Source organism: Leptodactylus fuscus, chromosome 11, assembly GCF_031893055.1.
Source record: "Leptodactylus fuscus isolate aLepFus1 chromosome 11, aLepFus1.hap2, whole genome shotgun sequence".
Taxonomy (NCBI): Eukaryota; Metazoa; Chordata; class Amphibia; order Anura; family Leptodactylidae; genus Leptodactylus; species Leptodactylus fuscus.
The window spans coordinates 543,902-568,037 of NC_134275.1; the positions used below are offsets into that span (position 1 = coordinate 543,902).

General features: G+C 47.8%; 1 protein-coding gene across 2 annotated transcripts in view; it reads left to right on the top strand.

Annotated features, from left to right (window-relative positions):
- The window catches only part of TMEM255A (transmembrane protein 255A), a 40,169-nt gene that overhangs the window by 10,626 nt on the left and 5,407 nt on the right, over nt 1-24,136 (top strand). Inside the window, exons 3-6 of one of the 2 annotated variants that reach the window (XM_075259617.1) lie at nt 1,029-1,091; nt 12,262-12,351; nt 21,969-22,046; nt 22,125-22,213. In XM_075259617.1, the coding sequence (XP_075115718.1) occupies nt 1,029-1,091; nt 12,262-12,351; nt 21,969-22,046; nt 22,125-22,213 (320 nt within the window). The remainder of the gene's footprint in view (nt 1-1,028; nt 1,092-12,261; nt 12,352-21,968; nt 22,047-22,124; nt 22,214-24,136) is intronic. The other variant, XM_075259618.1, reaches the window with a different exon arrangement.

Genomic DNA, 24,136 nt, shown 5'->3' on the forward strand with positions numbered 1-24,136 from the left:
TTCATGTCCTCCTGCACCTGCGGTTTTATATTCCGCTACAAAGCTGACAGTGAACTGAATTTGGCACATTGTCGGCGTTCCCACTATGTCCCCCGAGGCTGGAGATATCGGTGTCGTTACTGATATCTCTTCATTGTCAGACAGTGGTCCGTAGCCCTGTACTGTCAGAGGGGGTGTTCCTTACCGCCCAGCCATGATGCTAAGCTGTGAGGAACGTCCCCCCTCCTCCTGACAGTACTTGTCTATAGACTAGACTGGGGGGCATTTCCCTAGCCCGCAGTCTGCTAGCCCTATGAACCTAACTAACTAAGTCAGTCCCCCAACTCCCTCCCTACTCCATCATACTTACCTGTCTTCTTTCCCTGGAGTTCACATTCTTCTTTGCCGCTGTCTCCTCATTTGCCCGTGTCTGCGCAATAAAGCCGCTCTGTTGTGCATACGTGAGAGGCCCGCTGCTTCTCCTATACGGTTTACTGGCCTTCTATTGCGCAGGCACCGGCTCCCCTGAAAGAAGTGACGTCCAGCAGAAGAAGAAGACATGAAGACAGGTGAGTATGGTTGGGTTGGGGAAAGGAGTATTGATGACGTTCTTTTTTCCGGGAAATCAGAAAATGTTCATAGGGCGGTCACATGACCACATCAGGGATATGGGTAGATGTACATTGTTTTTTTGTTTTTAAGGTGTAAATTAGAAGTTAGGCGGGGGAGGGGGTTTAGCTTAGTGTCTTTGTTCTCCATAAGAAGCAATACAGTGCAGAGTATAGAGATGAAAGCTGCTATGGGCGACTAGTTGTACGTTATTTCATAAAGTATTATTCACTAACAAATCTCTATATGCAAATGACTAAATAGTATTATGCAAATGACTATATAGTATTATGCAAATGACTATCTAGTATTAGGACTGATAACAGACTCATTCCATGTGGGAGTCTGGACTGCAATGCGTTGCTTTCTGGAGCTGGATCTTGAATATTTCAGAATCCGCCAATAGTTCATATAACACAGATTTGTCTTTTTGTCCTCAGCTTGGATTTGGATCCATCCTTGGAATAATTGGATCCAATTTAATAGAGAATAAGCGGCAGATGGTAAGTGTGAACCATTGTGCGATACAAAGCAAATGTCATCTCAACGAAAAAGAAATTGTAACTTGTAACGAAGAAATCTAGGACATCTCTGTTCCTATGTCCCCGGTTACTAAGCCGGCTGACTCTTCTTTTATCTGTGTACAGTGCTTGGTTCTAGTTCACACTCTGCACTGATATCGCACTTTTTCCAATAATTCTACTAAAATTTCAGTAAACAGCAGCAGGTTTAGTATCAGAGCAGCGGAGACTGGATGTGTTCTGTAAGTCTAGAGCAATAATGATGTATTAGGGGATTATTAGCTAAGTCAAGGTTCACACCAGCGCCGGCTCTCTGTGATTGGGTCTGTTAGGGGACCTGAATGATGGAGAGGTGGGCCACTAAAACACTGCTTACACTTGGAGCCCACGTGGACCCCATTGACTTGGGTGTCCATTGTTTTGAAACTGCAAATGGTTAATTTTTGGTGGACACTTTGACATGGGAACCTTGGACCTTACCAATCAGCCAACTAGGAATGGCGGGGCCCCAGGGTGAACATTTGACATGGGGGCCCCCCAGTGCCCTGAACCGCCCTAATCCGCCTCCCTGCACAAACCGGATTCCTGCCACTCTATTATTCCCCCATAGTGGCCCCTGCACACAGTATTATCCCCCATAGTGGCCCCTGCACACAGTATTATCCCCCATAGTGGCCCCTGCACACAGTATTATCCCCCATAGTGGCCCCTGCACACAGTATTATCCCCCATAGTGGCCCCTGCACACAGTATTATCCCCCATAGTGGCCCCTGCACACAGTATTATCCCCCATAGTGGCCCCTGCACACAGTATTATCCCCCATAGTGGCCCCTGCACACAGTATTATCCCCCACAGTGGCCCCTGCACACAGTATTATGTCCCACAGTGGCCCCTGCACACAGTATTATGCCCCACAGTGGCCCCTGCACACAGGATTATCCCCCACAGTGGCCCCTGCACACAGTATTATGTCCCATAGTGGCCCCTGCACACAGTATTATGTCCCATAGTGGCCCCTGCACACAGTATTATGTCCCATAGTGGCCCCTGCACACAGTATTATGTCCCATAGTGGCCCCTGCACACAGTATTATGTCCCATAGTGGCCCCTGCACACAGTATTATGTCCCATAGTGGCCCCTGCACACAGTATTATGTCCCATAGTGGCCCCTGCACACAGTATTATGTCCCATAGTGGCCCCTGCACACAGTATTATGTCCCATAGTGGCCCCTGCACACAGTATTATGTCCCATAGTGGCCCCTGCACACAGTATTATGTCCCATAGTGGCCCCTGCACACAGTATTATGTCCCATAGTGGCCCCTGCACACAGTATTATCCCCCACAGTGGCCCCTGCACACAGTATTATGTCCCATAGTGGCCCCTGCACACAGTATTATCCCCCCATAGTGGCCCCTGCACACAGTATTATCCCCCACAGTGGCCCCTGCACACAGTATTATGTCCCACAGTGGCCCCTGCACACAGTATTATGCCCCACAGTGGCCCCTGCACACAGGATTATCCCCCACAGTGGCCCCTGCACACAGTATTATGTCCCATAGTGGCCCCTGCACACAGTATTATGTCCCATAGTGGCCCCTGCACACAGTATTATGTCCCATAGTGGTCCCTGCACACAGTATTATGTCCCATAGTGGCCCCTGCACACAGTATTATGTCCCATAGTGGCCCCTGCACACAGTATTATGTCCCATAGTGGCCCCTGCACACAGTATTATCCCCCACAGTGGCCCCTGCACACAGTATTATGTCCCATAGTGGCCCCTGCACACAGTATTATGTCCCATAGTGGCCCCTGCACACAGTATTATGTCCCATAGTGGCCCCTGCACACAGTATTATGTCCCATAGTGGCCCCTGCACACAGTATTATCCCCCACAGTGGCCCCTGCACACAGTATTATGTCCCATAGTGGCCCCTGCACACAGTATTATCCCCCCATAGTGGCCCCTGCACACAGTATTATCCCCCACAGTGGCCCCTGCACACAGTATTATGTCCCACAGTGGCCCCTGCACACAGTATTATGCCCCACAGTGGCCCCTGCACACAGGATTATCCCCCACAGTGGCCCCTGCACACAGTATTATGTCCCATAGTGGCCCCTGCACACAGTATTATGTCCCATAGTGGTCCCTGCACACAGTATTATGTCCCATAGTGGCCCCTGCACACAGTATTATGTCCCATAGTGGCCCCTGCACACAGTATTATGTCCCATAGTGGCCCCTGCACACAGTATTATGTCCCATAGTGGCCCCTGCACACAGTATTATACCCCATAGTGACCCCTGCACACAGTATTATGTCCCATAGTGACCCCTGCACACAGTATTATGTCCCATAGTGGCCCCTGCACACAGTATTATGTCCCATAGTGACCCCTGCACACAGTATTATGTCCCATAGTGGCCCCTGCACACAGTATTATGTCCCATAGTGACCCCTGCACACAGTATTATGTCCCATAGTGGCCCCTGCACACAGTATTATGTCCCATAGTGACCCCTGCACACAGTATTATGTCCCATAGTGGCCCCTGCACACAGTATTATGTCCCATAGTGGCCCCTGCACACAGTATTATCCCCCATAGTGGCCCCTGCACACAGTATTATGTCCCATAGTGGCCCCTGCACACAGTATTATCCCCCACAGTGGCTCCTGCACACAGTATTATGTCCCATAGTGACCCCTGCACACAGTATTATCCCCCATAGTGGTCCCTGCACACAGTATTATGTCCATAGTGGCCCCTGCACACAGTATTATCCCCCATAGTGGCCCCTGCACACAGTATTATGTCCATAGTGGCCCCTGCACACAGTATTATGTCCCATAGTGGCCCCTGCACACAGTATTATCCCCCATAGTGGCCCCTGCACACAGTATTATGTCCATAGTGGCCCCTGCACACAGTATTATGTCCCATAGTGGCCTCTGCACACAGTATTATCCCCCATAGTGGTCCCTGCACACAGTATTATTCCCCCATAGTGGCCCCTGCACACAGTATTATGTCCCATAGTGACCCCTGCACACAGTATTATTCCCCCATAGTGGCCCCTGCACACAGTATTATTCCCCCATAGTGGCCCCTGCACACAGTATTATGCCCCATAGTGGCCTCTGCACACAGTATTATCCCCCATAGTGGCCCCTGCACACAGTATTATGTCCCATAGTGACCCCTGCACACAGTATTATCCCCCATAGTGGCCCCTGCACACAGTATTATGTCCCATAGTGGCCCCTGCACACAGTATTATGTCCCATAGTGGCCCCTGCACACAGTATTATGTCCCATAGTGTCTTCTGCACACAGTATTATCCCCCATAGTGACCCCTGCACACAGTATTATCCCCCATAGTGGCCCCTGCACACAGTATTATGTCCCATAGTGGCCCCTGCACACAGTATTATGTCCCATAGTGTCTTCTGCACACAGTATTATCCCCCATAGTGACCCCTGCACACAGTATTATCCCCCATAGTGGCCCCTGCACACAGTATTATGTCCCATAGTGGCCCCTGCACACAGTATTATGTCCCATAGTGGCCCCTGCACACAGTATTATGTCCCATAGTGTCTTCTGCACACAGTATTATCCCCCATAGTGACCCCTGCACACAGTATTATGTCCCATAGTGGACCCTTCACACAGTATTATGTCCCATAGTGGCCCCTGCACACAGTATTATGCCCCATAGTGGCCCCTGCACACAGTATTATGTCCCATAGTGGCCCCTGCACACAGTATTATGTCCCATAGTGGCCCCTGCACACAGTATTATGTCCCATAGTGACCCCTGCACACAGTATTATTCCCCCATAGTGGCCCCTGCACACAGTATTATTCCCCCATAGTGGCCCCTGCACACAGTATTATGCCCCATAGTGGCCTCTGCACACAGTATTATCCCCCATAGTGGCCCCTGCACACAGTATTATGTCCCATAGTGACCCCTGCACACAGTATTATCCCCCATAGTGGCCCCTGCACACAGTATTATGTCCCATAGTGGCCCCTGCACACAGTATTATGTCCCATAGTGGCCCCTGCACACAGTATTATGTCCCATAGTGTCTTCTGCACACAGTATTATCCCCCATAGTGACCCCTGCACACAGTATTATCCCCCATAGTGGCCCCTGCACACAGTATTATGTCCCATAGTGGCCCCTGCACACAGTATTATGTCCCATAGTGTCTTCTGCACACAGTATTATCCCCCATAGTGACCCCTGCACACAGTATTATGTCCCATAGTGGCCCCTGCACACAGTATTATGTCCCATAGTGGCCCCTGCACACAGTATTATGTCCCATAGTGGCCCCTGCACACAGTATTATGTCCCATAGTGTCTTCTGCACACAGTATTATCCCCCATAGTGACCCCTGCACACAGTATTATGTCCCATAGTGGACCCTTCACACAGTATTATGTCCCATAGTGGCCCCTGCACACAGTATTATGCCCCATAGTGGCCCCTGCACACAGTATTATGTCCCATAGTGGCCCCTGCACACAGTATTATGTCCCATAGTGGCCCCTGCACACAGTATTATGTCCCATAGTGGTCCCTGCACACAGTATTATGTCCCATAGTGACCCCTGCACACAGTATTATCCCCCATAGTGGCCCCTGCACACAGTATTATGTCCCATAGTGGCCCCCTGCACACAGTATTATCCCCCATAGTGGCCCCTGCACACAGTATTATGTCCCATAGTGGCCCCTGCACACAGTATTATGTCCCATAGTGTCTTCTGCACACAGTATTATGTCCCATAGTGGCCCCTGCACACAGTATTATGTCCCATAGTGGCCCCTGCACACAGTATTATGTCCCATAGTGGCCCCTGCACACAGTATTATGTCCCATAGTGGCCCCTGCACACAGTATTATGTCCCATAGTGGCACTTGCACACAGTATTATCCCCCATAGTGGCCCCTGCACACAGTATTATGTCCCATAGTGGCCCCTGCACACAGTATTATGTCCCATAGTGGCCCCCGCACACAGTATTATGTCCCATAGTGACCCCTGCACACAGTATTATGCCCCATAGTGGCCCCTGAACACAGTATTATGTCCCATAGTGGCCCCTGCACACAGAATTATCCCCCACAGTGGCCCCTGCACACAGTATTATGTCCCACAGTGGCCCCTGCACACAGTATTATGTCCCATAGTGGCCCCTGCACACAGTATTATGTCCCATAGTGGCCCCTGCACACAGTATTATACCCCATAGTGGCCCCTGCGCACAGTATTATGTCCCATATTGACCCCTGCACACAGTATTATGCCCCATAGTGGCCCCTGCACACAGTATTATGTCCCATAGTGGCCCCTGCACACAGTATTATGTCCCATAGTGGCCCCTGCACACAGTATTATGTCCCATAGTGGCCCCTGCACACAGTATTATACCCCATAGTGGCCCCTGCACACAGTATTATGTCCCATAGTGGCCCCTGCACACAGTATTATGTCCCATAGTGTCTTCTGCACACAGTATTATCCCCCATAGTGGCCTCTGCACACAGTATTATGTCCCATAGTGACCCCTGCATACAGTATTATCCCCATAGTGGCCCCTGCACACAGTATTATCCCCCACAGTGGCCCCTGCACACAGTATTATGTCCCATAGTGGCCCCTGCACACAGTATTATGTCCCATAGTGGCCCCTGCACACAGTATTATGTCCCATAGTGGCCCCTGCACACAGTATTATGTCCCATAGTGGCCCCTGCACACAGTATTATGTCCCATAGTGGCCCCTGCACACAGTATTATGTCCCATAGTGACCCTTGCACACAGTATTATGTCCCATAGTGGCCCCTGCACACAGTATTATGTCCCATAGTGGCCCCTGCACACAGTATTATGTCCCATAGTGTCTTCTGCACACAGTATTATGTCCCATAGTGGCCCCTGCACACAGTATTATGTCCCATAGTGGCCCCTGCACACAGTATTATCCCCCATAGTGGCCCCTGCACACAGTATTATGTCCCACAGTGGCCCCTGCACACAGTATTATCCCCCATAGTGGCCCCTGCACACAGTATTATGTCCCATAGTGGCCCCTGCACACAGTATTATGTCCCATAGTGACCCCTGCACACAGTATTATGCCCCATAGTGGCCCCTGCACACAGTATTATGTCCCATAGTGGCCCCTGCACACAGAATTATCCCCCACAGTGGCCCCTGCACACAGTATTATGTCCCACAGTGGCCCCTGCACACAGTATTATGTCCCATAGTGGCCCCTGCACACAGTATTATGTCCCATAGTGGCCCCTGCACACAGTATTATGTCCCATAGTGGCCCCTGCACACAGTATTATACCCCATAGTGGCCCCTGCACACAGTATTATGTCCCATAGTGGCCCCTGCACACAGTATTATGTCCCATAGTGTCTTCTGCACACAGTATTATACCCCATAGTGGACCCTTCACACAGTATTATCCCCCATAGTGGCCCCTGCACACAGTATTATGTCCCATAGTGACCCCTGCATACAGTATTATCCCCATAGTGGCCCCTGCACACAGTATTATCCCCCACAGTGGCCCCTGCACACAGTATTATGTCCCATAGTGGCCCCTGCACACAGTATTATGTCCCATAGTGGCCCCTGCACACAGTATTATGTCCCATAGTGGCCCCTGCACACAGTATTATGTCCCATAGTGGCCCCTGCACACAGTATTATGTCCCATAGTGACCCTTGCACACAGTATTATGTCCCATAGTGGCCCCTGCACACAGTATTATGTCCCATAGTGGCCCCTGCACACAGTATTATGTCCCATAGTGGCTCCTGCACACAGTATTATGTCCCATAGTGGCCCCTGCACACAGTATTATCCCCCATAGTGGCCCCTGCACACAGTATTATCCCCCATAGTGGCCCCTGCACACAGTATTATGTCCCATAGTGACCCCTGCACACAGTATTATGTCCCATAGTGGCACCTGCACACAGTATTATCCCCCATAGTGGCCCCTGCACACAGTATTATGTCCCATAGTGGCCCCTGCACACAGTATTATCCCCCATAGTGGCCCCTGCACACAGTATTATGTCCCATAGTGGCCCCTGCACACAGAATTATCCCCCACAGTGGCCCCTGCACACAGTATTATGTCCCACAGTGGCCCCTGCACACAGTATTATGTCCCATAGTGACCCCTGCACACAGTATTATGTCCCATAGTGTCTTCTGCACACAGTATTATGTCCCATAGTGGCCCCTGCACACAGTATTATGTCCCATAGTGGCCCCTGCACACAGTATTATGTCCCATAGTGGCTCCTGCACACAGTATTATGTCCCATAGTGGCACCTGCACACAGTATTATCCCCCATAGTGGCCCCTGCACACAGTATTATGTCCCATAGTGGCCCCTGCACACAGTATTATGTCCCATAGTGGCCCCTGCACACAGTATTATGCCCCGTAGTGGCCTCTGCACACAGTATTATGTCCCGTAGTGGCCCCTGCACACAGTATTATGTCCCATAGTGGTCCCTGCACACAGTATTATGTCCCATAGTGGCCCCTGCACACAGTATTATGTCCCATAGTGGTCCCTGCACACAGTATTATGTCCCATAGTGGCCCCTGCACACAGTATTATGTCCCATAGTGGCCCCTGCACACAGTATTATGTCCCATAGTGGCCCCTGCACACAGTATTATGTCCCATAGTGGCCCCTGCACACAGTATTATCCCCCATAGTGGCCCCTGCACACAGTATTATGTCCCATAGTGGTCCCTGCACACAGTATTATGTCCCATAGTGGCCCTTTCACACAGTATTATGCCCCATAGTGGTCCCTGCACACAGTATTATGCCCCATAGTGGCCCCTGCACACAGTATTATGCCCCATAGTGGTCCCTGCACACAGTATTATGCCCCATAGTGGCCCCTGCACACAGTATTATGTCCCATAGTGGCCCCTGCACACAGTATTATGTCCCATAGTGGCCCCTGCACACAGTATTATGCCCCATAGTGGCCCCTGCACACAGTATTATGTCCCATAGTGGCCCCTGCACACAGTATTATGTCCCATAGTGGCCCCTGCACACAGTATTATGCCCCATAGTGGCCCCTGCACACAGTATTATGTCCCATAGTGGCCCCTGCACACAGTATTATGTCCCATAGTGGCCCCTGCACACAGTATTATGTCCCATAGTGGCCCCTGCACACAGTATTATGTCCCATAGTGGCACCTGCACACAGTATTATCCCCCATAGTGGCCCCTGCACACAGTATTATGTCCCATAGTGGTCCCTGCACACAGTATTATGTCCCATAGTGGCCCCTGCACACAGTATTATGCCCCATAGTGGTCCCTGCACACAGTATTATGTCCCATAGTGGCCCCTGCACACAGTATTATGTCCCATAGTGGCCCCTGCACACAGTATTATGCCCCATAGTGGCCCCTGCACACAGTATTATGTCCCACAGTGGCCCCTGCACACAGAATTATCCCCCACAGTGGCCCCTGCACACAGTATTATGTCCCACAGTGGCCCCTGCACACAGTATTATGTCCCACAGTGGCCCCTGCACACAGTATTATGTCCCACAGTGGCCCCTGCACACAGTATTATGTCCCACAGTGGCCCCTGCACACAGTATTATGTCCCACAGTGGCCCCTGCACACAGTATTATACCCCATAGTGGCCCCTGCGCACAGTATTATGTCCCATATTGACCCCTGCACACAGTATTATGCCCCATAGTGGCCCCTGCACACAGTATTATGTCCCATAGTGTCTTCTGCACACAGTATTATACCCCATAGTGGCCCCTGCACACAGTATTATGTCCCATAGTGGCCCCTGCACACAGTTTTATGTCCCATAGTGACCCCTACATACAGTATTATCCCCATAGTGGCCCCTGCACACAGTATTATCCCCCACAGTGGCCCCTGCACACAGTATTATGTCCCATAGTGACCCCTACATACAGTATTATCCCCATAGTGGCCCCTGCACACAGTATTATCCCCCACAGTGGCCCCTGCACACAGTATTATGTCCCATAGTGGCCCCTGCACACAGTATTATGTCCCATAGTGGCCCCTGCACACAGTATTATGTCCCATAGTGGCCCCTGCACACAGTATTATGTCCCATAGTGGCCCCTGCACACAGTATTATGTCCCATAGTGACCCCTGCACACAGTATTATGTCCCATAGTGGCCCCTGCACACAGTATTATGTCCCATAGTGGCCCCTGCACACAGTATTATGTCCCATAGTGTCTTCTGCACACAGTATTATGTCCCATAGTGGCCCCTGCACACAGTATTATGTCCCATAGTGGCCCCTGAACACAGTATTATGTCCCATAGTGGTCCCTGCACACAGTATTATGCCCCATAGTGGCCCCTGCACACAGTATTATGTCCCATAGTGGCCCCTGTACACAGTATTATGTCCCATAGTGACCCCTGCACACAGTATTATGTCCCATAGTGGCCCCTGCACACAGTATTATGTCCCACAGTGGCCCCTGCACACAGTATTATGTCCCATAGTGGTCCCTGCACACAGTATTATGCCCCATAGTGGCCCCTGCACACAGTATTATGTCCCATAGTGGCCCCTGCACACAGTATTATGTCCCATAGTGGCCCCTGCACACAGTATTATACCCCATAGTGACCCCTGCACACAGTATTATGTCCCACAGTGACCCCTGCACACAGTATTATGTCCCATAGTGGCCCCTGCACACAGTATTATGTCCCATAGTGGCCCCTGCACACAGTATTATGTCCCATAGTGACTCCTGCACACAGTATTATGCCCCATAGTGGCCCCTGCACACAGTATTATGTCCCATAGCGTCTTCTGCACACAGTATTATACCCCATAGTGGACCCTTCACACAGTATTATACCCCATAGTGGACCCTTCACATACCCTATTATGCACAATAGCGGCCCCTGCATATACCAATATGTTCCATTGTGAACCACCCACGAACAATTATTATACTCTCAGTTCTTTTCAGACCCCAGAATATAATAATTGTAAACCCAGGGGAGGATACAAACATAAAAATCAATGTTACTTACCTCTTCCGGGCTCCTGCGCACTCCCCACTGATTTTGTCCATCTTCACTGTTGGACCAGACGTTGCCCGACTCAGGCCGGTGTCGCCATGAATAAGGACGCTAGCCTGGCCTGCGTGATGTCTGCAACATTACCAAACAGGCCCAAAGCCTTCTGGAGCGCAGGAGAGGTAGGTAACAATGATTTTTATGTTCCCTCACCTCCCTTGGGCCTCCATTCATTATATTTGAGGGTCTGAAAAGTATAATGATGGCGCGGTTTGTGGGGTTTGTGGGCCCGAGGCCTCAGTTACCGATCCCTGATCCTGCTCACAGCCGCCTCCACAGAAGGGGAAGCACCAGCAGCTGTGAGCAGGAGCGAGGATTGGTAAGTAACAGGGCCCGTTACCTGCTGGAGTTACTCCAGCAGGTAACTGCCTATTAGCCGGGCCCCCTAATGTCTTGAGCCCTGTGCAATCTGCTACTGCTGCTACCCCAGTGGTTTCGCCCCTGCAATCAGCTGTCTGAAGAGGTGACATTTTTGGGTGAGCACTGCAACTATTCATTGCTTACCAAGCACAGCGCCACATGTTGCATAGTGGCGGTGCTAGGTATTGCAGATCAGCTCTATTCATGTTCAATGTGACTGGGCTGCAAGTAGATCATGCGATCAATGAATGTAACATCCCTGTCCTGGGAAATGAAAATGCCGCATTGTTACTTCACAGACCCAAATCATTCAGAAATCTCAGTGACAATTCTGAAATCACATTCATTGTGCGACTACTTTACATATCGATCATTGTTCTATGCAGACTTTAAAGTAAATATCAAGAAGCGATCAGAAAAGGACAAGAAATAGAAGAGATTTTTACGTTGTCTGTATTGTCGCCCTCCCTTGTTCGTGCTGCAAAAATTGCATTAATACAGCCAATGTGAATGCACACTAAAGCAAGTCATGTGTGTGTAACACCCTGATATCTCCATCTTTATATCTCCAGCTCGTTGCTTCAATAGTATTTATCAGTTTTGGGGTGATCGCGGCTTTCTGCTGTGCCATCGTGGATGGTGTGTTTGCTGCTAGGCATCTAGTAAGTAGACTTTACGTTTCCTCCTTATATCTGTGTAGTATAGATCCGAATTTGTAGGTGAAAAGCTATTATTAGTCTTCTTCTTCTCCTCCTCCTCCTCCTCCTCCTCCTCCTCCATCCTCCATCCTCCTCCATCCTCCCATGGTGCTGTACATTTGGGGGTTACAAAAAACCACCAGGTACACAAGTTTAAGCAAAAATAGAAAAAAGGTTTTATTACATAAAATCCGCATATAAACAATACAACATGTAACAATACAAAAGAAGGGAATGGAGGGGGCAACTGAGTTACCCAATAAATAGGAGTGAAAATGGGAAAGGTGGAAAGTATGCACATGAAAGATGGATTAATATAATTAGCAAAACCATAGGCACACAGATATATATAGAGCAGCGGATATACAACAAATGTAGCACAACAAGACAAAGTGTATTGCTATAATAGCAAAAGTAACATGCCACAATTGTAAATCTCCTACAGAAATGTGATAGACATATAGGCCCATGAGTGGTGCAAAAAATACATGATTATAATAATAATAGCATACAGACCGTGTAGGCCAAAAGGCCAAATGTCCCAATCCACTCCACACCCAACGCGCGTTTCGCCCGTTAGGGCTTTGTCAAGGCAACGCGCGTTGGGTGTGGAGTGGATTGGGACATTTGGCCTTTTGGCCTACACGGTCTGTATGCTATTATTATTATAATCATGTATTTTTTGCACCACTCATGGGCCTATATGTCTATCACATTTCTGTAGGAGATTTACAATTGTGGCATGTTACTTTTGCTATTATAGCAATACACTTTGTCTTGTTGTGCTACATTTGTTGTATATCCGCTGCTCTATATATATCTGTGTGCCTATGGTTTTGCTAATTATATTAATCCATCTTTCATGTGCATACTTTCCACCTTTCCCATTTTCACTCCTATTTATTGGGTAACTCAGTTGCCCCCTCCATTCCCTTCTTTTGTATTGTTATATGTTGTATTGTTATATGTGGATTTTATGTAATAAAACCTTTTTTCTATTTTTGCTTAAACTTGTGTACCTGGTGGTTTTTTGTGATTTTCCATTTAACTACACCAGAGATTGTACCTATATATGGTATATGTTTGTTTATTTACATTTGGGGGTTACATACAATTTGGGGGTTACATACAATACACAGAATATACAGGTGTATATATATAATACTAACAGTGACCGACTGGCACAGTGGGGTAGAGGGCCCTGCCCGCGAGGGCTTACAATCTATGAGGGAAGGGGGGTAGAGACAGAAGGAGAGGGGGAGACTGTACAGATGGGGGTGCGGTGATAGTGTTATTGGGGGGTGTAGGCCTTCCTGAATAGGGGAGTCTTCAGAGCCTTCTTGAATCCTGTGATTGTGGGGGTCAGTCTTATGTGTCTTGGTAAGGAGTTCCAGACTATGGGGGATGCGCGGGAGAAATCTTGGAGACGGTTGTGTGAGGAGCGGATGAGAGCAGAGCGGAGTAGGAGGTCATTGGAGGAACTGAGGTTACGTGTGGGCAGGTAGCGGGAGATGAGGTCAGAGATATATGGAGGGGACAGGTGAGGTCAGAGATATATGGAGGGGACAGGTGAGGATGAGGTCAGAGATATATGGAGAGGACAGGTGAGGATGAGGTCAGAGATATATGGAGAGGACAGGTGAGGTCAGAGATATATGGAGGGGACAGGTGAGGTCAGAGGTATATGGAGAGGACAGGTGAGGTCAGAGATATATGGAGGGGACAGGTGAGGATGAGGTCAGAGATATATGGAGGGGACAGGTGAGGTCAGAGATATATGGAGGGGACAGGTGAGGTCAGAGATATATGGAGGGGACAGGTGAGGATGAGGTCAGAGATATATGGAGAGGACAGGTGAGGTCAGAGATATTTGGAGAGGACAGGTGAGGATGAGGTCAGAGATATATGGAGGGGACAGGTGAGGTCAGAGGTATATGGAGGGGACAGGTGAGGATGAGGTCAGAGATATATGGAGAGGACAGGTGAGGTCAGAGATATATGGAGGGGACAGGTGAGGATGAGGTCAGAGATATATGGAGAGGACAGGTGAGGATGAGGTCAGAGATATATGGAGGGGACAGGTGAGGTCAGAGATATTTGGAGAGGACAGGTGAGGATGAGGTCAGAGATATATGGAGGGGACAGGTGAGGTCAGAGATATATGGAGAGGACAGGTGAGGATGAGGTCAGAGATATATGGAGAGGACAGGTGAGGTCAGAGATATATGGAGGGGACAGGTGAGGATGAGGTCAGAGATATATGGAGAGGACAGGTGAGGATGAGGTCAGAGATATATGGAGGGGACAGGTGAGGTCAGAGGTATATGGAGGGGACAGGTGAGGATGAGGTCAGAGATATATGGAGAGGACAGGTGAGGTCAGAGATATATGGAGGGGACAGGTGAGGATGAGGTCAGAGATATATGGAGAGGACAGGTGAGGATGAGGTCAGAGATATATGGAGGGGACAGGTGAGGTCAGAGATATATGGAGGGGACAGGTGAGGTCAGAGATATATGGAGGGGACAGGTGAGGATGAGGTCAGAGATATATGGAGGGGACAGGTGAGGTCAGAGATATATGGAGGGGACAGGTGAGGTCAGAGATATATTGAGAGGACAGGTGAGGTCAGAGATATATGGAGGGGACAGGTGAGGTCAGAGATATATGGAGGGGACAGGTGAGGTCAGAGATATATGGAGGGGACAGGTGAGGATGAGGTCAGAGATATATGGAGGGGACAGGTGAGGATGAGGTCAGAGATATATGGAGGGGACAGGTGAGGTCAGAGATATATGGAGGGGACAGGTGAGGATGAGGTCAGAGATATATGGAGAGGACAGGTGAGGATGAGGTCAGAGATATATGGAGGGGACAGGTGAGGTCAGAGATATATGGAGGGGACAGGTGAGGATGAGGTCAGAGATATATGGAGAGGACAGGTGAGGATGAGGTCAGAGATATATGGAGAGGACAGGTGAGGTCAGAGATATATGGAGGGGACAGGTGAGGTCAGAGGTATATGGAGAGGACAGGTGAGGTCAGAGATATATGGAGGGGACAGGTGAGGTCAGAGATATATGGAGGGGACAGGTGAGGATGAGGTCAGAGATATATGGAGGGGACAGGTGAGGTCAGAGATATATGGAGGGGACAGGTGAGGTCAGAGATATATGGAGGGGACAGGTGAGGATGAGGTCAGAGATATATGGAGAGGACAGGTGAGGATGAGGTCAGAGATATATGGAGGGGACAGGTGAGGTCAGAGATATTTGGAGAGGACAGGTGAGGATGAGGTCAGAGATATATGGAGGGGACAGGTGAGGTCAGAGATATATGGAGAGGACAGGTGAGGATGAGGTCAGAGATATATGGAGAGGACAGGTGAGGTCAGAGATATATGGAGGGGACAGGTGAGGATGAGGTCAGAGATATATGGAGAGGACAGGTGAGGATGAGGTCAGAGATATATGGAGGGGACAGGTGAGGTCAGAGGTATATGGAGGGGACAGGTGAGGATGAGGTCAGAGATATATGGAGAGGACAGGTGAGGTCAGAGATATATGGAGGGGACAGGTGAGGATGAGGTCAGAGATATATGGAGAGGACAGGTGAGGATGAGGTCAGAGATATATGGAGGGGACAGGTGAGGTCAGAGATATATGGAGGGGACAGGTGAGGATGAGGTCAGAGATATATGGAGGGGACAGGTGAGGTCAGAGATATATGGAGGGGACAGGTGAGGTCAGAGATATATGGAGAGGACAGGTGAGGTCAGAGATATATGGAGGGGACAGGTGAGGTCAGAGATATATGGAGGGGACAGGTGAGGTCAGAGATATATGGAGGGGACAGGTGAGGTCAGAGATATATGGAGGGGACAGGTGAGGTCAGAGATATATGGAGGGGACAGGTGAGGATGAGGTCAGAGATATATGGAGGGGACAGGTGAGGTCAGAGATATATGGAGGGGACAGGTGAGGTCAGAGATATATGGAGGGGACAGGTGAGGATGAGGTCAGAGATATATGGAGGGGACAGGTGAGGTCAGAGATATATGGAGAGGACAGGTGAGGATGAGGTCAGAGATATATGGAGAGGACAGGTGAGGTCAGAGATATATGGAGGGGACAGGTGAGGATGAGGTCAGAGATATATGGAGAGGACAGGTGAGGATGAGGTCAGAGATATATGGAGGGGACAAGTGAGGTCAGAGATATATGGAGAGGACAGGTGAGGATGAGGTCAGAGATATATGGAGGGGACAGGTGAGGTCAGAGATATATGGAGGGGACAGGTGAGGTCAGAGATATATGGAGAGGACAGGTGAGGATGAGGTCAGAGATATATGGAGAGGACAGGTGAGGTCAGAGGTATATGGAGGGGACAGGTGAGGATGAGGTCAGAGATATATGGAGAGGACAGGTGAGGTCAGAGATATATGGAGGGGACAGGTGAGGATGAGGTCAGAGATATATGGAGAGGACAGGTGAGGATGAGGTCAGAGATATATGGAGGGGACAGGTGAGGTCAGAGATATATGGAGGGGACAGGTGAGGATGAGGTCAGAGATATATGGAGAGGACAGGTGAGGTCAGAGATATATGGAGGGGACAGGTGAGGATGAGGTCAGAGATATATGGAGGGGACAGGTGAGGTCAGAGATATATGGAGGGGACAGGTGAGGTCAGAGATATATGGAGGGGACAGGTGAGGTCAGAGATATATGGAGGGGTCAGGTTGTGGATGGCTTTGTATGTTAGCGTTGGTAGCTTGACCTCTATTCGCTGGGCTATGGGTAACCAGTGGAGGGACTGGCAGAGGGGAGCGGCCGATGAAGATCAGGGGGTGAGGTGGATTAAGCGAGCAGCGCAGTTTAAGGTGGACTGGAGGGGGGCGAGGGTGTTTGCTGGGAGTCCATGGAGAAGGGTGTTGCAGTAGTCTAGGCGGGAGATTATGAGGGCATGGACGAGCGTCTTGGTAGTTTCAGGGGTGAGGAAGGAGCGGATTCGGTGGATGTTCTTGAGCTGGAGGCGGCAGGAGGTGTTGAGGGTTTGAACGTGTGACTTGATGGATAGGTCGGAGTCCAGGGTTACCCCAAGACATCGGGCCTGTGGGGTTCCGTTAACTTTGATAGATGGGTCAGGTGGAGGGGCCATACAGGATGGGCTGAAGATGATAAACTCTGTTTTCTCCATGTTGAGTTTGAGAAAGCGGGAGGAGAGGAAGGAGGCTACGGCCGCTAAATAATCTGGAATTCAGGCCAGCAGGGAGGTCATGTCAGGTCCAGAGATGTAGATTTGGGTGTCATCGGCATAGCAGTGGTACTGGAAACCATGAGATTCTATGAGTTGGCCCAGGCCAAGGGTGTAGATGGAGAAGAGGAGGGGTCCTAGGACGGAGCCTTGGGGGACACCTACAAAGAGAGGGCGAGGTGAGGAGGTGGTGTGCGAGTGGGAGACGCTGAATGTGCGGTCGGTGAGATATGAGGAGATCCAGGAATGGGCCAAGTCTGAGATATCAAGGGATGAGAGAATTTCTAACAGGAGGGAGTGGTCAACTGTGTCAAAGGCAGAGGAGAGGTCGAGGAGGACAGAGTAATGGCGCTTGGCTTTGGCGGTTAGCAGGTCATTGGTGACTTTTATTAGGGCAGTGTCAGTGGAGTGCCGGGGTCTGAATCCTGACTGGAGTCTGTCACACAGCAGGTTGGACGAGAGATAAGAGAAAAGCTGCAAATAATTTAAGGGAAAGTTGACATTTATTATAATTTCGGACCCATTAGTTCTAGATGGAGTGGAATATTTGCACTTTCAGCTTGCTCTTCCCATGCCGTGCCCTGTGAGCTAGAGATTACAGTGTAAGTGTGCAGTGAGGTCTGAGCGCCCCCTAGTGGTGTAGTAGGAGGAATTCATTGCTGTTTTGAACGCTCGTCTTAGTCAAGTCCTCAGGAGGGTGCGACATAGACCTGAATTATTAAAGAGTGCAGTGCAAGGAATGCTCTGGTAAGATTTATTATTCCCCAGATAACCCCGTTATGTCTTAGTGCCTATAGTTACCCATGTTTCGGGCTAGATACCCTTATTCAGGCTGAAGAGTGTAGGGAGATCAGGTCTACATGTGACAGCTGCAGTCAGTATAGTGGAGACCATCAATGTCTACGACACTAAGCTTGGAAGCTATATGACATACAATGGACAATATTGGTCATAGACACTAAGGGTGGGGTCAGACGACCATTGGATGTCCATTCTGACGGTGTCCATGAAAAATCCCTCAATAAAATGGACACCTATCATAATAGACATTAACGGATCAGTTCAAAAAAACAGACACATTAGCGTCAGTGTCAGTTAGCGTCAGTGTCAGTTAGTGTCAGTTAGTGTCAGTTAGTATCAGTATCAGTTAGTGTCAGTTAGTATCAGTGTCAGTTAGTATCAGTGTCAGTTAGTATCAGTGTCAGTTAGTGTCAGTTAGTGTCAGTTAGTATCAGTGTCAGTTAGTATCAGTGTCAGTTAGTATCAGTGTCAGTTAGTATCAGTGTCAGTTAGTGTCAGTTAGTGTCAGTTAGTATCAGTATCAGTTAGTGTCAGTTAGTGTCAGTTAGTATCAGTATCAGTTAGTGTCAGTTAGTGTCAGTTAGTATCAGTGTCAGTTAGTATCAGTGTCAGTTAGTATCAGTATCAGTTAGTGTCAGTTAGTGTCAGTTAGTATCAGTATCAGTTAGTGTCAGTTAGTGTCAGTTAGTATCAGTGTCAGTTAGTATCAGTGTCAGTTAGTATCAGTGTCAGTTAGTATCAGTGTCAGTTAGTATCAGTATCAGTTAGTGTCAGTTAGTGTCAGTTAGTATCAGTATCAGTTAGTGTCAGTTAGTGTCAGTTAGTATCAGTGTCAGTTAGTATCAGTGTCAGTTAGTATCAGTGTCAGTTAGTGTCAGTTAGTGTCAGTTAGTATCAGTATCAGTTAGTGTCAGTTAGTGTCAGTTAGTATCAGTGTCAGTTAGTATCAGTGTCAGTTAGTATCAGTATCAGTTAGTGTCAGTTAGTGTCAGTTAGTATCAGTATCAGTTAGTGTCAGTTAGTGTCAGTTAGTATCAGTGTCAGTTAGTATCAGTGTCAGTTAGTATCAGTGTCAGTTAGTGTCAGTATCAGTATCAGTTAGTGTCAGTTAGTGTCAGTTAGTATCAGTGTCAGTTAGTATCAGTGTCAGTTAGTGTCAGTATCAGTATCAGTTAGTGTCAGTTAGTGTCAGTTAGTATCAGTGTCAGTTAGTATCAGTGTCAGTTAGTATCAGTATCAGTTAGTGTCAGTTAGTGTCAGTTAGTATCAGTATCAGTTAGTGTCAGTTAGTGTCAGTTAGTATCAGTGTCAGTTAGTATCAGTGTCAGTTAGTATCAGTGTCAGTTAGTGTCAGTTAGTGTCAGTTAGTATCAGTATCAGTTAGTGTCAGTTAGTGTCAGTTAGTATCAGTGTCAGTTAGTATCAGTGTCAGTTAGTATCAGTATCAGTTAGTGTCAGTTAGTGTCAGTTAGTATCAGTGTCAGTTAGTATCAGTGTCAGTTAGTATCAGTGTCAGTTAGTATCAGTGTCAGTTAGTGTCAGTTAGTATCAGTATCAGTTAGTGTCAGTTAGTATCAGTGTCAGTTAGTATCAGTGTCAGTTAGTATCAGTGTCAGTTAGTATCAGTGTCAGTTAGTATCAGTGTCAGTTAGTGTCAGTTAGTGTCAGTTAGTATCAGTATCAGTTAGTGTCAGTTAGTGTCAGTTAGTATCAGTGTCAGTTAGTATCAGTGTCAGTTAGTATCAGTATCAGTTAGTGTCAGTTAGTGTCAGTTAGTATCAGTGTCAGTTAGTATCAGTGTCAGTTAGTATCAGTGTCAGTTAGTATCAGTGTCAGTTAGTGTCAGTTAGTATCAGTGTCAGTTAGTATCAGTGTCAGTTAGTATCAGTGTCAGTTAGTATCAGTGTCAGTTAGTGTCAGTTAGTGTCAGTTAGTATCAGTATCAGTTAGTGTCAGTTAGTGTCAGTTAGTATCAGTGTCAGTTAGTATCAGTGTCAGTTAGTATCAGTGTCAGTTAGTATCAGTGTCAGTTAGTGTCAGTTAGTGTCAGTTAGTATCAGTATCAGTTAGTGTCAGTTAGTATCAGTGTCAGTTAGTATCAGTGTCAGTTAGTATCAGTGTCAGTTAGTATCAGTGTCAGTTAGTGTCAGTTAGTGTCAGTTAGTATCAGTATCAGTTAGTGTCAGTTAGTGTCAGTTAGTATCAGTGTCAGTTAGTATCAGTGTCAGTTAGTATCAGTATCAGTTAGTGTCAGTTACGCTGGGTTCACACCTGCGTCTGGGGTCTCCGTACTATGGTTTCCGTCTTCTGCATGGCAGAAGACGGAAACCATAGATCGGGTCCGGCCGTGCGCGGGCGGTGAGCGTTTTAGGCTCTCCGCCGCGAAACCGGATTTTTTTATCCGGACACAGAGTACTGCATGTCCGACTCTGTGTCCGGATTATAAAACCTGGTTTCGTGGCGGAGAGCGCAAAACGCTCACTGCCGCGCACGGGCGGACAGCTTTCTCACCCATTCAAATGAATGGGTGAGAAAGTCTCCTGCAGGCTTCCGTCTCCTGCATCTGTTTTATGCAGGAAACGGAAACCTGCAATAAGGACCCATGAACGCAGATGTGAATGAGCCCTTAGTATCAGTGTCAGTTAGCATCAGTGTCAGTTAGTGTCAGTTAGCATCAGTGTCAGTTAGTGTCAGTTAGCATCAGTGTCAGTTAGCATCAGTGTCAGTTAGTGTCAGTTAGCATCAGTGTCAGTTAGTGTCAGTTAGCATCAGTGTCAGTTAGTATCAGTATCAGTTAGTATCAGTATCAGTTAGTGTCAGTTAGCATCAGTGTCAGTTAGCATCAGTGTCAGTTAGTGTCAGTTAGTATCAGTATTAGTTAGTGTCCATTTTTATACTGTCGTTTTTTTTTGCTTTTTTCGTTTCTGCTTTCTCAGCATGTGCAGAAAATAATATCTAATTATAAATATACAATAGACGCCCATCCGTTACTGTCCATTACCCATAGACATTATAAAATAATGGCTGGTGAACATTCGTCATGAAACCGTTTATCTTTCACGTCCTGCATGCGGTAATTTTTGTCTGCGATAAATAACAGGCATGTGACGGATTTGGTGTAAACAGACACTAATGGTCACTACCGGACACCAGATAAAATCCCATTAAGCTCATTGGAATATTTCATGGATTTGCGATGGTTCTGCTAATGTCCTTTGCTAAAATCTTGTAAAGGACGGAGTGTGAACGATCCCTAAAGGCCTTTTATACACAAGTGAGGATCAAGCTGTAAGTGGGGCTCCGACCACCCAACAAGCAAACTCATGAATACTCCAATATTGGGGTGAGCACGGAAGCGCGGGCCTCTATATAACCAATGACCAATGTATGGGGATGAATGATCGTATTAGTGATTGTCGCCACGTAGGTTTTCATTAGACCGCGAAATATTGTATAATAAGGAAATGGTAACATGGAATGAATCATGAGAAATGACATTAATTCTGAATTATTATACTTTTATAGGATCTCAGACCAATCTATGCAGGCAAATGTCGATACTTTACCTCTGCAGGAGGTGATCAAGGGACTGACACTGCAGAGGTAAGAGCATAGGTTCTCCTTATATACTGTCTTATACCTGACAGACAGTCTCATTCACTGTATATACATCTTCTTCAGGTTACTTGTCAGATGCCGACACGGGGCTCATGTTCTGTGAAGATTAAGAGCAACACGTGCTATTGTTGTGAGCTGTATAACTGTGGCAGGTGAGCGAGTGTGATCTCAGCAAATCCTCCAGGTCGTCTCAATGGTCTAAGACAATCTAAACAATCATTGGCTTCATCCTTATTAATCCTTGCAGGGAGTAGAGTGACCGTCTGGATATGAAGAGCTCCTGTTCTTGTTTGCATTGCAGTATGTACAGGGTATGGTTCTGCTCATGTAATATTTAGAGCCTATGTTGGAGGTACAGTATACGGGATGTACATGGTATGGTTCTGTTCGTGTTATATTTAGAGCCTATGTTAGAGGGACAGTATACAGGATGTACATGGTATGGTTCTGTTCATGTTATATTTAGAGCCTTTGGAGGTACAGTATACAGTATATACAGGGTATGGGTCTGCTCATGTAATATTTAGAGCCTATGTTGGAGGTACAGTATACGGGATGTACAGGGTATGGGTCTGTACATGTTATAGTTAGAGCCTATGTTGGAGGGACAGTATACGGGATGTACAGGATATGGTTCTGCTCATGTTATATTTAGAGCCTATGTTGGAGGTACAGTATACGGGATGTACAGGGTATGGGTCTGTACATGTTATAGTTAGAGCCTATGTTGGAGGGACAGTATACGGGATGTACAGGATATGGTTCTGCTCATGTTATATTTAGAGCCTATGTTGGAGGGACAGTATACGGGATGTACAGGGTATGGGTCTGTACATGTTATAGTTAGAGCCTATGTTGGAGGGACAGTATACGGGATGTACAGGATATGGGTTTGTACATGTTATATTTAGAGCCTATGTTGGAGGTACAGTATACGGGATGTACAGGATATGGGTTTGTACATGTTATATTTAGAGCCTATGTTGGAGGTACAGTATACAGTATATACAGGGTATGGGTCTGCTCATGTAATATTTAGAGCCTATGTTGGAGGTACAGTATACGGGATGTACAGGATATGGGTTTGTACATGTTATATTTAGAGCCTATGTTGGAGGTACAGTATACAGTATATACAGGGTATGGGTCTGCTCATGTTATATTTAGAGCCTATGTTGGAGGTACAGTATACGGGATGTACATGGTATGGTTCTGTTCGTGTTATATTTAGAGCCTATGTTAGAGGGACAGTATACAGGATGTACAGGGTATGGTTCTGCTCATGTTATAGTTAGAGCCTATGTTGGAGGTACAGTACACAGTATATACAGTATATAGTATGTACAGGAAACGGGTCATTCCCTTTATTTAGCAGCATTACAAGGCTTAATCAGATTCTATTTGCAGGTACAATCTGCTACGTGTGACAGCGCCTATAGACAGCCAACACCATCTATAAGAGCCTCCTAATAAATCCTCAGGGCTTATTCACATTGCGTTTTTGGCCTCCCTTGCCGGGATACGTTGGTAACCAGTCAGAATCAGCTGTCAACTTATCCCTGCACGAAGAACTGGCCATTAAAAAAAAGGGGGGCCTGCAGTTCTCCGTGCAGGGATAAGTGGGGAGCTGATTGTGACTGGTTACCAACGTATCCCGGCAAGGGAGGCAAAAAACGCAATGTGAACACTCCTTTAAAGTGAAAGTCCCAGCTAAAAACTTATATATTATATATTATTGCCCCAGTCCCCTCTCCGCAGTGCCGCACACCCGATGTCCCAACAATGCCCCCCCCCGTCCACCCTCTAACATCTTTCCATTGCCCCCTGTACCCATACCTCCCAACTTTTGAAGAACCAAAAGAGGGACAAAATGTGCGGTGGGAAATTTAGCCCCACCCACTGTTATGTTGACTCCGCCCACTCATTAATTTTTCATGTGCCCGCACACTGTATAATCCTCCTACAGTCACCCGTAAATTATATGTCCCCCCTCTGTCTCTCCCCCAGCTTCATATACACCCTTCATCTGCCCCCAGATTCATGTCCCCTCCATCTCTGCCCCCAGATTCATGTCC